The sequence below is a fragment of the Empidonax traillii genome, unplaced genomic scaffold (assembly GCF_003031625.1).
Source record: "Empidonax traillii isolate 1590-97213 ecotype Southwest subspecies unplaced genomic scaffold, ASM303162v1 scaffold244:size1524873, whole genome shotgun sequence".
In the NCBI taxonomy this organism is placed as follows: Eukaryota; Metazoa; Chordata; class Aves; order Passeriformes; family Tyrannidae; genus Empidonax; species Empidonax traillii.
The window spans coordinates 853,336-865,967 of record NW_020955437.1 but is presented as its reverse complement, the minus strand read 5'-3'; the positions used below and the strand labels follow the sequence as shown (position 1 = coordinate 865,967).

General features: G+C 39.5%; 1 protein-coding gene across 1 annotated transcript in view; it reads right to left on the bottom strand.

Annotated features, from left to right (window-relative positions):
• Positions 1-12,632, bottom strand: part of COL4A1 (collagen type IV alpha 1 chain) — a 122,418-nt gene that overhangs the window by 67,445 nt on the left and 42,341 nt on the right. Inside the window, exon 2 of the mRNA XM_027888692.1 lies at positions 4,520-4,570. Within this exon, the coding sequence (XP_027744493.1) occupies positions 4,520-4,570 (51 nt within the window). The remainder of the gene's footprint in view (positions 1-4,519; positions 4,571-12,632) is intronic.

Below are 12,632 nucleotides of genomic sequence, written 5' to 3'. Positions count from 1 at the left end.
ACAGGAGAAGCACAATCCCCTGCAGACAACAAAACCATGAGTGATTTTTAAGACTGTAGAAGTGTGCGGAAGAGAAAATAGTGGTCACTGGTGCTGCTGACAGGGAACTCCAGAGATGTCCCACTGACTGTCAGTCTAAGTCAGAGCTACCTGGCTTCCAGACCCAAGATACCTCAAGCAAAGCCAGTTTGTGTACTTGTGTGGCATGGTAAATCCATATGGGAATGATGCACTCATCAGGGGAAATGAAGTAGTAATTTTTATGTACATATAATAATATAGATACAGTCTCAGAATTAGGTAAACAAAAATAAGCCAAGATAAAATTATTTGCTCAAGTTTTCTTACATGTCAAACAAACAAACAAACAAAAGGTCAAAAGCAGCAATTTCATTTAGAATTAATTCTATTCTTCTTCTCTATTTTCCTTCAGAGTACCCCAGCAAAGATTTTTTTTAATTTGCAATACTTCATGCTCTATGACAAAAGCATGTTTGATATTCTTGTGACTTCAACTTTCAATAGGTAATGCTGAGACAGTGAAATCATCATAAAATATTTATACTAAAGAATGAAGACTAATACATCAGTGCATCCTAACTGATAAGTCTGAGAAGATGAATCATTTTGTATTACTTACAGCAAGGTTCCAGTGTTGCCTCCATTTACACATGTTTCTGATACAGAGTAAAAGGAGTGCAAATGGTCATGAATGAGAGAATGGGCATTCTTGGAAAAAGTCAGTTCATGGAGAATTTTACTCATCTCTGTACAGTCTTTGTTCTAAATGGTAATGAAATGCTTAACATGCTTTTTCTACACACACTAATGGCTAGGCACTTCTTATCTCCACAGCTGCTTGAAATTGTTCTCAAAATCTAGGTAGGCATAAAAGAGAAAACACAGCTTCAGTCTACTTCAGAATAGCTCAATAAAATGTAGGCAAGCATTCAAAACTCTAATCAGTTTAAACAGATCTCACACTTCAGCGAGGCTCAAGAGAACAGTCAAGTTATTATGCTGAAAACCAAATAAAAAGTGTAAGTGGTAACAAATGAAGATGTTTTAGGCTAATCTAATAGAAAACAGTAAGGTATTATTTATTATTTTAGCAATGTTATGCTTTTCTAAAATTTCTGCACCTTCTGTTTGGCAATTATGTGATACTTGACATTATATAGCTTAAAACAACAGCCTGATGTTCAGTGTAATAATAAAGGTTTTATGGGATAAGGGCCATCTGTTGCAATTATGCTCACTTTCCAAAATTTTCTGAAAGGGATGAAAACCCTTAGACTTTGTCAATTATACGCCTTTGATAACGTATGAGTCATGTTAAAGGAGTTTGGCATAGAGATGCAATTTTCATGGAAACAGTCTGATGAGAGAATATATTAAATGTACTCTAAATATGGCCATCATATTGATGAAAATATTCTCAAGTGAGAGAAAAAATATGCCAATGTAATTTACTCTTCCATGTCTGAAATGCTCTTGGGTAATATTTCTTGGGCACTTTACAGCTTTCAGTCGAATACCATTTTCAGCACTTTTTCTGGTGCGATCATTAATATGATTATTTGGCCAAATGAATTTTAATGAAACCCCACCAGACTATAGGGTCTGGAACTTCTTCCCACACTACGGTAGGAAATATCTCTCCAGATGTTAGTAATTAAGGCATTAAAGGGTAAACTCAGCACCCACTTCCGCAGCTCCCGAAGCTCCCATGGCAGTAAATTGGTGTGGGTGGATTACTGAAGAGTGTGGGTGGATTGGAAAAGGCCCTTCAGTATCTGTGCACTTTTGCACGACACGGAAGCCAGATCAAAAGGGTTTCCAGTGTGGGCAACATGTTGGCTGTGGATGGTGCAGGGCAGAGTGGATATGTGCTTCCCACACAAGTGGCTACGTGAGAAATGGAGAGCAGATGTTCTCTAATGTGGTCTCCTGGGGTACCACAAGAGCTGGGCTTGGCAGCCTTCTCCTAGCCCGGATCTTAGCTAGGATCAGTCTCTCTTATGTGTCCTCTGAAAAAGCAACATTCACGTAGATTTCTGAGGTAACAGGTTCTGCTACCGACGTGTGTGTTAATGGGAACCATGTTCAGCAGGGACACGTTTCAAATCCAAATAGAATGGTTGGAAAGACCAATCCTAGAAATATTACAGAGTCAAGCAGGAATGATGCTCTCCTTACTTTCCCTCACCAGCTTCTGTCTTCAGGCCTGGGACCTGGTGGCAGGCTGTCCTTATTCTAGACAGTCATTAAATGTGAAGAATCAGGATGAAAAACTACTCTAAGCTGAAACAAGGGCAAGGGGCAGATGTTTTTAACTAAAAGATTTTCTCTTCAAAATCCTAAGTACACAGTCAAAAGCCTCAGGGTGTTAACATAATGAGCAAGCACTGATCTGAATCAAGTTTCATGTTAAATGCACTCCAAAATACCTTAAAATGCTTTTCTTGACTATTGTTTTATAGGTATAACTATTCATTCACTTGTCTTGATGTCTCTAAGGTCAATAACTGCATTTCCTACACAGTCTAAAATGATGTCAACACTTCACTACCCTCCTGCTTAAAGTCAAAGAAGTTTGACTCCATCAGGAAGAGTAGAGAGTACATTGACATGCTGGACAAGTTCGCGTGGGATTTGGAATTTACTATGACGTTTGTTCCTATGGATATTTTTCTCTCTCCTACATTTTTAAATAGCCTACATTAATGTTAGGTAGTTTGAGATTCTAGCATAGCAGACAAGCATCTATTTCTTTAAAAGAGAACATTTTGAGACTCTGGACTATGGAAATGAAAACTATCAGCAAAAGCTCTAGCAAACAGACACGACTGCAGCTGGAAATAAATGAAGCATAAGGTTTAATGCTATTTATTTCCCCAAGCTATAATTTTTTAAAATGATCTTGTTACAAGATGCTGGCATGCTCTATGAACTGAAAACTAATGTCTTTCAACAAGAGAGTTATAACATGTCTCTTTCATTCTACAATGACTCATTTGTACTTGTTACTGAAAAATAAGATCAAGATATCAAGGAATAAATTCAGAGTTTTGAAGCTTTCCCAAATCTTTCTTGTATTTGTTTTTAATATATAGCTGACTTCTATTAAACAGATATTAATGGGTCATTAAAAAAAAGGAGACTCTATCTAAAAGATGTTTTGAATGTCAACACTTTTCATCTGTGTCACAGATCAATCTATGTTCTGTTACAAAGAAAATGATCTTGCTTGGGTCTCCAATTAAGTAATTTACGTTCCTAGTTCTGGAAAACACCAAAGAAAAGCCAACAACAAACGTTCTTAAACTCCTCATCCATAAATATGCAGCTATTGCACTTGAGACAATGTAGAACACCAGCTGTCTATTTATTTCAAAGAACAAAACAACCTCCAGAACAAAAAACAAACAACCTCCCCCACCTTTTCTAAGCATTTCTTTGGTGACCTAAACAACTTACCTCAAAAATGTACCCAAAGCAATCACAGGATGACAAAACTTTGGTTTATACTCATTTATAATGGTAGATTCACAGCACATGTGCATGCACAACAGAACACACTGTAGATTAAAATCTCTACAACAAAATTGGAAGAGATAAGGAGAGTGATTGAATGTCTGTAATATTTACAAAAGTAGGTAATTTAGAGGGGGAATTCAGGGAATGCTTAAATACGCTATAATTTTTCTTCACTGTTACTGCTTTAAAAGAAGATTTTGAAGAGCCTTTTCTGTTTCATACACAAAAAGCTTGGATAACTGCATGGAACTTTAAAACTCATTTGCAGGATTCTGACAAAAAGGTTTAAATACTATTTTTTTTTCCTTGACCTTTTTTTTTTTTTTTCTTGGCCTGCAACACTTTTCTGTATTTAAGTTGATTATTAACCTCCTTCTTCCTATTACAGATCATTGCCTCCCAGGGCTAACCCTGGTCAGGCTACATTGATTATGATGCATCACAGCCTTCCTGGAGAGCAATCATCTGCCCCCCACCTTTGTTTTGACTTAGAATAGTTTTTCATCCTGATTCTTTGCATTTAATGCCCATCTACAATAAGGACAGCCTGCCACCAGGTCTCAGCACAGCATGCTGAGAGGAGTATTTCTGAACTGAGCTGCTTGCCTTGGTTCCAGAGGTGCTCAGGATGTCAAGCCTGCTACCCACCGAAAAGACTGGAGATGAGGCTTAGGAAAGGTGAGAGTGATGGGTTAGCATCCCACTCGATGGGGGAGGAAGGAAGGCATGGCCAAGCACTGGGCTAGCAGCTTCAACCTGCAGTGAAGGCAATCGACTGTTTCCCATCCCTGGCCCCTCCTTCCCTCTACAGCCTCAGACATCGAGCTGGCGGCTTTTTAGGAACCCCGTTGAAGGGCATTGGCCTTGGCAACACTCCCTGGAGTGCAAGTCTTCACCAAAAGCAATGGTTCGCCTGACTCCCAGTAGATTACACACCCTGTGGTTGAAATAAGCAAGGAAATGGAGACAGCTGACTTACCTTTTGCCCTTTTACTCCACTGCAGTCACATTTTCCACAACCGGAACAACCCTGAAAATAAAAGAGAAATTGAGAATTAAACATCTGAACTGGGTGACAGAACATATTGCAACAAGCCAGGGATATCAGCAGTACCGTGCAGACTGCAAGGTTGGTCAGCATGGGGAATGATTGCTTAGGCACATATGGTATCATGAGAGAAGGCAGATTAACTGATGCACGAGTAAAATCCTACTGCCACTTTGTGCAACCAAAGTACTTCTGTGCATTTCAGTGCATCTGGACTGCTCCTTACTTTTCCCCCTAATAGTCATGAAGCAACTAGTAAGCAACTCAGCGGTCTATTGCTTTTACTGTTGTCATGCCCCTTTGAAACAAATTAAAAGGAAAAGAAGCAAAATGTTTGTATCAGTGAATATTCCACCAATGCACACGAGATCCTTCAACAGCCCCTTTAAGCCATTATTTGGAAACAGTCAGGGATGGCACCTCCCCAGAGCCAGATCTCAGCACAAATGCTGGGCACCAGTCCCTTTACACCTGGGGGCTCCACAGCCTACCTACGATCTCAGTACATCTGGGCAACTAAGAGAAAATATATCTAATCCATTTCGAATTTGGAAAGCCCCTCATGAGATCAATACATATTCCTCCGGAAAGTTAAATAATACATTAACATTTTTACTTGGTAAATACTTTCTATTTTAAAGTAAAGCATTAAAGAGAAATGGGGGTTTAATACTAAAAAAAATTATTAAAGGCTTATATATATTAATTTCATTAGAGTATCATCTCCTGAAAAATTTGTTGCTTTTATTGACATCCTTTTTTTTGTGTATGTAGATCCACCAAATTTATTTTTTGAAGTCAAACTTTCTCTATATTGGCATAAAGAAAATATAATCACAATTTTTTATCTTACATTATTATAGCATTTTACTATATTATATTATAAATTCACAGAAAGATGAGAATTAACACTAATTAGAATGAGTATTTATCACACAATGCAAAAAGAGAATTGGATCTGAAAACAACATCAACACATGCTGCAGTGCAGCCTCAGTAAGGATCAGGAGGGAAAAGTGCCACCCACGAAATAATCAGCTTTACTCCTTGCAGTACATGGTTATGCCTGGAAAAACATTGGGTCTCCCATTACAAGAAGTGACCCGGTGTGACCCGTCTTAGATTTTCAGACCTGATGAGATCACAGCTGGAGGACGCATGCTTGCAGCTCATACTTCCTCCGCCAGCATCGTGTAGAATGTTATCAGTTTTATGAACACATCCCCTATTCAGAAGAAGTCTGTTTTAATTGCATCTGGGAATGTAATTAAAATACATCACTGACTCATTGTAAACATCTGTTTTGAAGTTAATCCCTGCATATTTCCTTCAGCCTGTTATTTAACATGCACTGTTTTAGAAAAAAAAAAAAAAAAGTATGTTGTTTTTTAAGTAGGGTTTTGTTCTTAAATTTAGCATGGCCAGAAGAATGGGCTTGTGTTTTCGAGTCTCTTTTTGTCTTCACAAAAATGACCGCATTATATTCAATTTTTCCTGTTTCTTAAGATTAAGATTAGAATAACCAGAGGCAAGGAAGGTAAGAAGGAGTGAGTGCTGTAGGTTGATGTGCCAGAACAGGACACCTGCCCCACAAAACACTGTCTTTATTTTACAATAGCATCATCTCTTACTATCACTGACTGAAACACTTGCAGGTGGATGGGAGGTTGGCCAACAATGACAGTCACTACTGGATAGCATTATCCTCAACTACTAAAATGTATTTAGAATCTGAGGGATGTGATAACATTCTGCCTATACTAGGAAGAAATATGAGGTTTTTCCTCCTGGTCCTCTGGGAAGATGGGAGGGCCGGACTGGAAAATGCTTACAGATCAAAGGTCACTTTGAGGAGGTCAAAGGGGCACTTAAGTAATGAGACACTGGGAGCGAGAAAGATGGTTACAGCAACTACAGGAATCATCACAAGGCAACTAAACTGAAACTATGCAAATTATTGCTTATTCCTAAACTTTTATGGTTTTAAATCAGTCTCATGGTATGAACAATCCTGTTAATAATTTCCCACTACACATGACTAGAGATAATGAGACAAATAGAGAGAAATAACTTTGCCATATCTCCCAGACATCCTCTGCGAAACAATACCTTCCCCAGAAACTGCATGGAGCTTGAAACAATCACTACTGTCCTCCAACAGTGCTGGGCAATAATCTGCAGGGGGGGAAAGGGAGGGAGGGGAGAGTGGTAGATGAAAAGGCAGGTTCTTTATCCCTTGTCTATGAGCAAGTTACAGGCTAATAAAGATTTTGGCCAGGTGCACTGCAGCAGGTACCTCACCTATTTTGCATGGTATGCTCACAGTTTTCATATAGCCACAGCTTCCCTGCACCACAGGCCAGCTTCTCATATAACATTTGAAGACATTAATTTTATCTTACTCCTCCCACAAAACATCAGTCCGCCCAGAAACAGAAGCTCATTTTAGTGATACAGATTGCTTCATTTTTTGACAAGCATTTCCGTTTCATTTCATTCTCCCAGACTGTCTGCAACTGATAAGCTTAGTGAATCATCCTAGCAAATCAATATTAAACCATAAAATGATTATGTTCCTTCAACACCACACATACAGATGTTCTACATGCAGACTGTTTGCATAAAAGACAGTGATTCATTTACTACCACATTAATGTATAGTTCAAAAAAAGTTCTGCTAATGAATGGGCATCCCAGTCTGGACCTCTAACTTCTATGACCCATGTACTGAGCCTTAGAAGCCTTAAGCCCTGTTAGTAACAGAACTGAGAAGGCTGCTAAAATTCTCTGCAGCAGCTGGAACAAACTCTGCTCTGCAATGCAGCCTGTAAGACATCTGTCAGATCTTAACTACAGACTTGTTGCATTTTGCCCTGTTTTTCCAGGTCCAGCTACTTTCCTGGCATTTGAGCAGTACTTGGAACTTGCACAGGAACGATGCAAACAGCCAGATGAGCAGCTTAGGAGGGAGATGACTGCCGTATTTGGAAATGCACCATTTCTGGAGGCTACAGACATCTCCAAAAAAATACAAAGGCCGAGTTAGTTCTTGGATGCTCCACTCTCTTACAGAAGTGCATTTCTCAAGACAAAACATAATTCCCTTTCCCACAACATCACCTTAGACTCTGCTTACTGAGTTTCAGTTGCTAAGCTAACCACCAGGGTAGGCTAATTGCATAGATATCAATTAAGTTCACATTGTACCCTGTAAAGCACACATGGAAGGTAGAAATTTAATTAAATTCTCACTGTTTACTTAACTCTGTTCATGTTAAAAATCTCATTCCAGGGAATGTAGTCACTTCTCCTACCCAAAATACAGTGTCTTTCAAAACACAGAAAATCCTGTGAACAGGCGAATTGCGAAACTAGCAGAGGTATCAAAATTCTCCAACTATTCACAATTTTCCTAATTCATAGCTAAAATGCTTTAAAAAGTAAAAATAATCATAATTATTTCATCTCATGATTCATTAACTTTAAAATTACATTTTTGGGTTAGATGTGATGCTTAACTGATTATGTTTTCTGATTAAACAGTGTAGATTTCCCACTCTACATTGCTTTAGTTCAAATCCCAATTTGAGCTGAATTCCAATACAAGTTTCAAGCCGAAACACAAGAATGGTGATGTCAACAGAATGGCTGTTTGACAGCGACAACTTTAAGTCTGAATCTTCTCCCTCCACAAAATCAACCCCTTTCAACCCCTACGCTAAATTAGTCTTAACAGGGAAGGCCAAGGAAGATTTATCCCTATGTAGCAGACACCACACTTCTTCCGAAGTACATATACATACAACTCATGTAGCTGACATGAGAGTTGGATAAATAATGTCTTCACGTTTCACATCCCACCAAATACAGAAATGAGGAGATGATGCCAACTGCAAGACACTTATCTTGCATTCCCCTCATATTTTCTTCTTTTTACAGAACATCAAAATAGCTCCCTGTCTGTATTACTATTCTTGTCTTCATCCTTTAGATGTAACTATTGAATTAGCTGAAATGCTTTTTTGTATGCAGAGTACCACTAGAGAAAATCAGTGCTATATTCCAGTAAACCTTAGTATTTTTGTTAACTGATTTTGCAGTCCATTAACAACTTTGAAAAAAATCATGTTGCTAAAACTTTTGATTTACTTAGTTAGAGCAAAGAAGATAACAAAAAATACAGATTGTCCTAGCAAATCAGCAAAATTTAGTTATACTCTTCCAGGACTTGACACAAAGCCAGTTTTCCTGGACTGATGATTTGAACTTCAACTCTTAAAATGGCTTAGGAAAAGAAACATCTGTCATTCCTATATTTTCAGGACTTAAAGCAAAGACCAAAAATTGAGCACAGTTCTCATTTCATTTGTAAATCCATCAATTTCAGATCTCTACAGACAGATAAATAACGAAAAAAGGGAACATTTTACGGTTTTTAATGTCAGCAAGCTCCAGTCTTTCCTCCTCCCCTGAGTTCTTTTTCTCCCCATTAGGAAAAAAAAAAAGCGCAAAACAAAGCAGTTGGCAGCTTATCCTCATGTCCCATTTTTACTTTTTTTCCCAGCAAATCATGGGGAGACTTCAGTTATGGGAATTCCCCAAACCAAGGGAAGCCTTATTGGTTTTACAGCTTTCACCCTCTAGGTCACAAAATGAAGTTCAGCTCTCGTCAGCAGTGACTGGAAGTTTCTGTCGTGCAGTAGCTATTTAAAGTTCCTGGTTGTGTCATTTCAATTTTCTGTGGATCACAGAGGACAGCAGAACAGTGCCATTCAAGATGTCCTGTGGGATAGCACTGTTCTCCTCTAGGTCCCTGGTCATATCTGCTAAGTCTATGTAAATACTTTGAAAGGCACCAGACACCTACATTTAAGTAATGGAAGTAAGTGAAACCCAATAATCTCCAAAGGTTCACTAAACCTTGAATGGATAAAAAATAAAATACTCATTCTCCTGAAGACCTTCTTTCTTTGGTTTTAGGTTGATGTACATGAGTAGGACAGAAGGAAGCAGAATTGTCCCCACTCATTTCTCTGTCAAAGCAGAGCCACTCTCTTAATATGTCCTCTAGGGATTGCTTTAGATCAGATGAAAAATCTCCTGGACAAAAAAAAACCTACACAGTGGGAAACTGTGGAACTTCGTGGTTATTTGTATGACAGTGCATGAACTAAGTATCCTTACTTGTTTAAGGAAAACTTTTAGGTTTAGAGTCCCAAATTAACATATTCATTAATATCTGAAAGGAATTACAAGTCATTGTCTAAAATATCACAGTGCCTGATGAATTTTGAACTAATCACAACAATTCAACTCTGGTTTTATTTAGAAGCCTTGCCCAATTTTCAGAAAACCAGATGATTTTAAGAAAAACTCGAAAATACAAATGGAAAAAAATCATTATGGCTACTGGGACACGAGTGGGTTGTTTATATATTTTTGGCAGGGTTTTTCTGTTTGGCTGGGGGGAGGGCTGTTTTTTTGCTGGTTTTCATATTATCAGAATCATGCAGGATGTACATATGAAAATTGCAGACAGACCACAGATTCTTATCTGAGATCTCCAGTGTACTTTAGTCACTCAAGGGAATATTAGTAAATTTTAAAATGTTTAATATTAATTATTTCAGGAAATATTTGTTTTGCAATTTAGCATCAGTTGGAAGAACTTCAATTAAAATATGTTAAAAAAAAGAGTCATGTCTTCTTAGTCAAAAGAATATCAGATTGTTGGAGCTGAAATGTTTTGTTGCTGGGATCTCGTTTTTTGCATTCTTCTCCAAATTCCCCAAGGGTCTATCCTGGAGGTAAGGTCATGGGAGTTCCCTGAAAGCTGCTCTGTGAACATGACTTTCCCGCTGGTGATGTGAACATCATTTTCACAAAGTAATGCAAATCCAGGGGGCTTCCAGTTAGTTCACAGGAAATATAGTTATTTCTGTTGTTCCATATTTGGACAAAAATGACATTTTAAAGCAACTGTTTCCTCTAACTACATTCTTCTACAGGAAGCTCTGGAAACAATCAGGGTATTTGCTTACTTAGGGAAATTTTCAGAATATCACATTATAGCAGTCAGTTCTGCACAACTCAAAGCAAATAACTGGTTTGTGAATACAAACTAATGGCATTATCATAAAAATATAAAGCCTCCCATGACCATTATCTACTAGCAGGTTTATTTCCACAGACTGTCAGACATTGCTTAGCCTCCAACAAACAGAGAAGACTGTATTTACCAAGTGAGTATTGATCCAGTAGGTTTTGTACCCTTTTCCTATTTAAGAACTCCACTTCCAATGTGAAAAGAATTCCAGATCCCAGTAGGATCCTCTGGTGTTGCAGTCACTGGTGTTACTTCACTGACAGCTGAGGATTAGAGCATATTCCAGGGCTTTCTAACATCCAGTGACAAGCACTTTCAGGAATACATTTCAAAGGGCATGACCCTTTCTAAACTTGATTATGGTAATCATTGCTAACAACCCCCGCTCTGCTCTTCCCCTTTGTGAACGGGCAAACTGGAGCCAGGTGATACAGGCAAGAAGTTCCCATTCTTCATCTTGTTACCTTGAAAAATCTGCAGAGAGAACAGGAAATCCTGCGCAAAACCCCCATGGCCATCGCACAGCTTCGCCACCCACCTCATATACAAGTACTCTGGAGTGCACAAAGCAAACTGCTCCTTGTCCCACACGACACAGATCCAAATGCCCTAACTTGCCTGTTTGGTGCAAGTGGCATTAGCAATCACTAGGCATACAAGTGGAAGGCTAACCAAACATCAAACTTCTTTCTTGCACATGATGCAGAGAGAATGTGGACTCTGAAAGAAATCACACCAGTTTGTTTTTCTTGCTGACTTACAGGATGGATCCACACATTTCTAGAAATGTCTTGGATCTTCTCTGGTTCCTGTGCCTTTACTGCTCAGTGTGCACCCCCATTTTCACAAGCATTGGTGGTACACATAATAAGCTTGGGTATGGGTGCTCAGTGTGGTTGAAAGGCTGCTCCAAAACAGTGCCAGCGGTCAGGCAAAATGCAATACCACCAAAACTAGGCAGAGGCTGAGGGAGAGGCAGTGGTGGCCACCAGCCCAGCAGGCAATGCAGCTCTCCCCAGCCACCCTCCATCTCCCAATGTTTCACCAACCCAGAGGCAGGACCAGGATGAGAAGGAACTGTCCAGGTGCTCCCTCTTTCCCTCCTCTCACAGGCAATGGCCCTCTCTAAGCAGCACTGTGCAGTGAGGGAAGAGATGGCTGCCACAGCGGCAACCACTCCCAGAGCTGGGCCACCACGGACCAAAAAGGGCCCAGGACTGTCTTTGTGGCTGCGGGAATGGTTCTAGGTCCTGAAGAAGAGGCCGTCTCTTTGCCACACTGTCCACAGCCATCACTAAGTCTTCCCTTTAATAACCAGCACTCGCCTGGCCCTGGCAAGCCATGGTTACATCAAGGAGTGCAGTGAAAGACCAAGTTTGTAGGGGAGATACAGCCCTCCTGTGCCTCAGCCCCCCTCAAGGCATTTTCATGAATCTGAAAGCAAAGGAGATGCCTCAAGAGAGATACACAGGAAACCGGTGAAGCCGTTTTGCAAATGTTTACAGCATATCCATGAGCAGTGCTTTCCCTTCCGTTAGCTGACAAACATGAACATCAACATAAACAAATACATTTAAAAGTAACAGCTTTAAAACAACACAGTGCTGGGAAGCTGGAAGCTTTGGCCTCTGCTATCCTTGCCTAGACTAAATAAACGGAGAAGCAAAATCCTCTTAGTTGGGATGCACACCAAAGAATGTGAGAAAAGCACAAGATAAACTAGACTTCTAACTGAGCTCAGATAAGAAACCCAGGTGACACATATTCTAAATACAGACAAAGACTGCTGTTTCGTGAACACACACCACCCGAGCATGACTTTTGTCTGGATGGCTCTGAGCATCTTCACTGATACAGCTCCTAATTTCCTTATAACACCCTCCGCAGTGTGACCCATCACCAGCGGAGGAGGCTCCGTGCATTTGCAGGTAACACCAT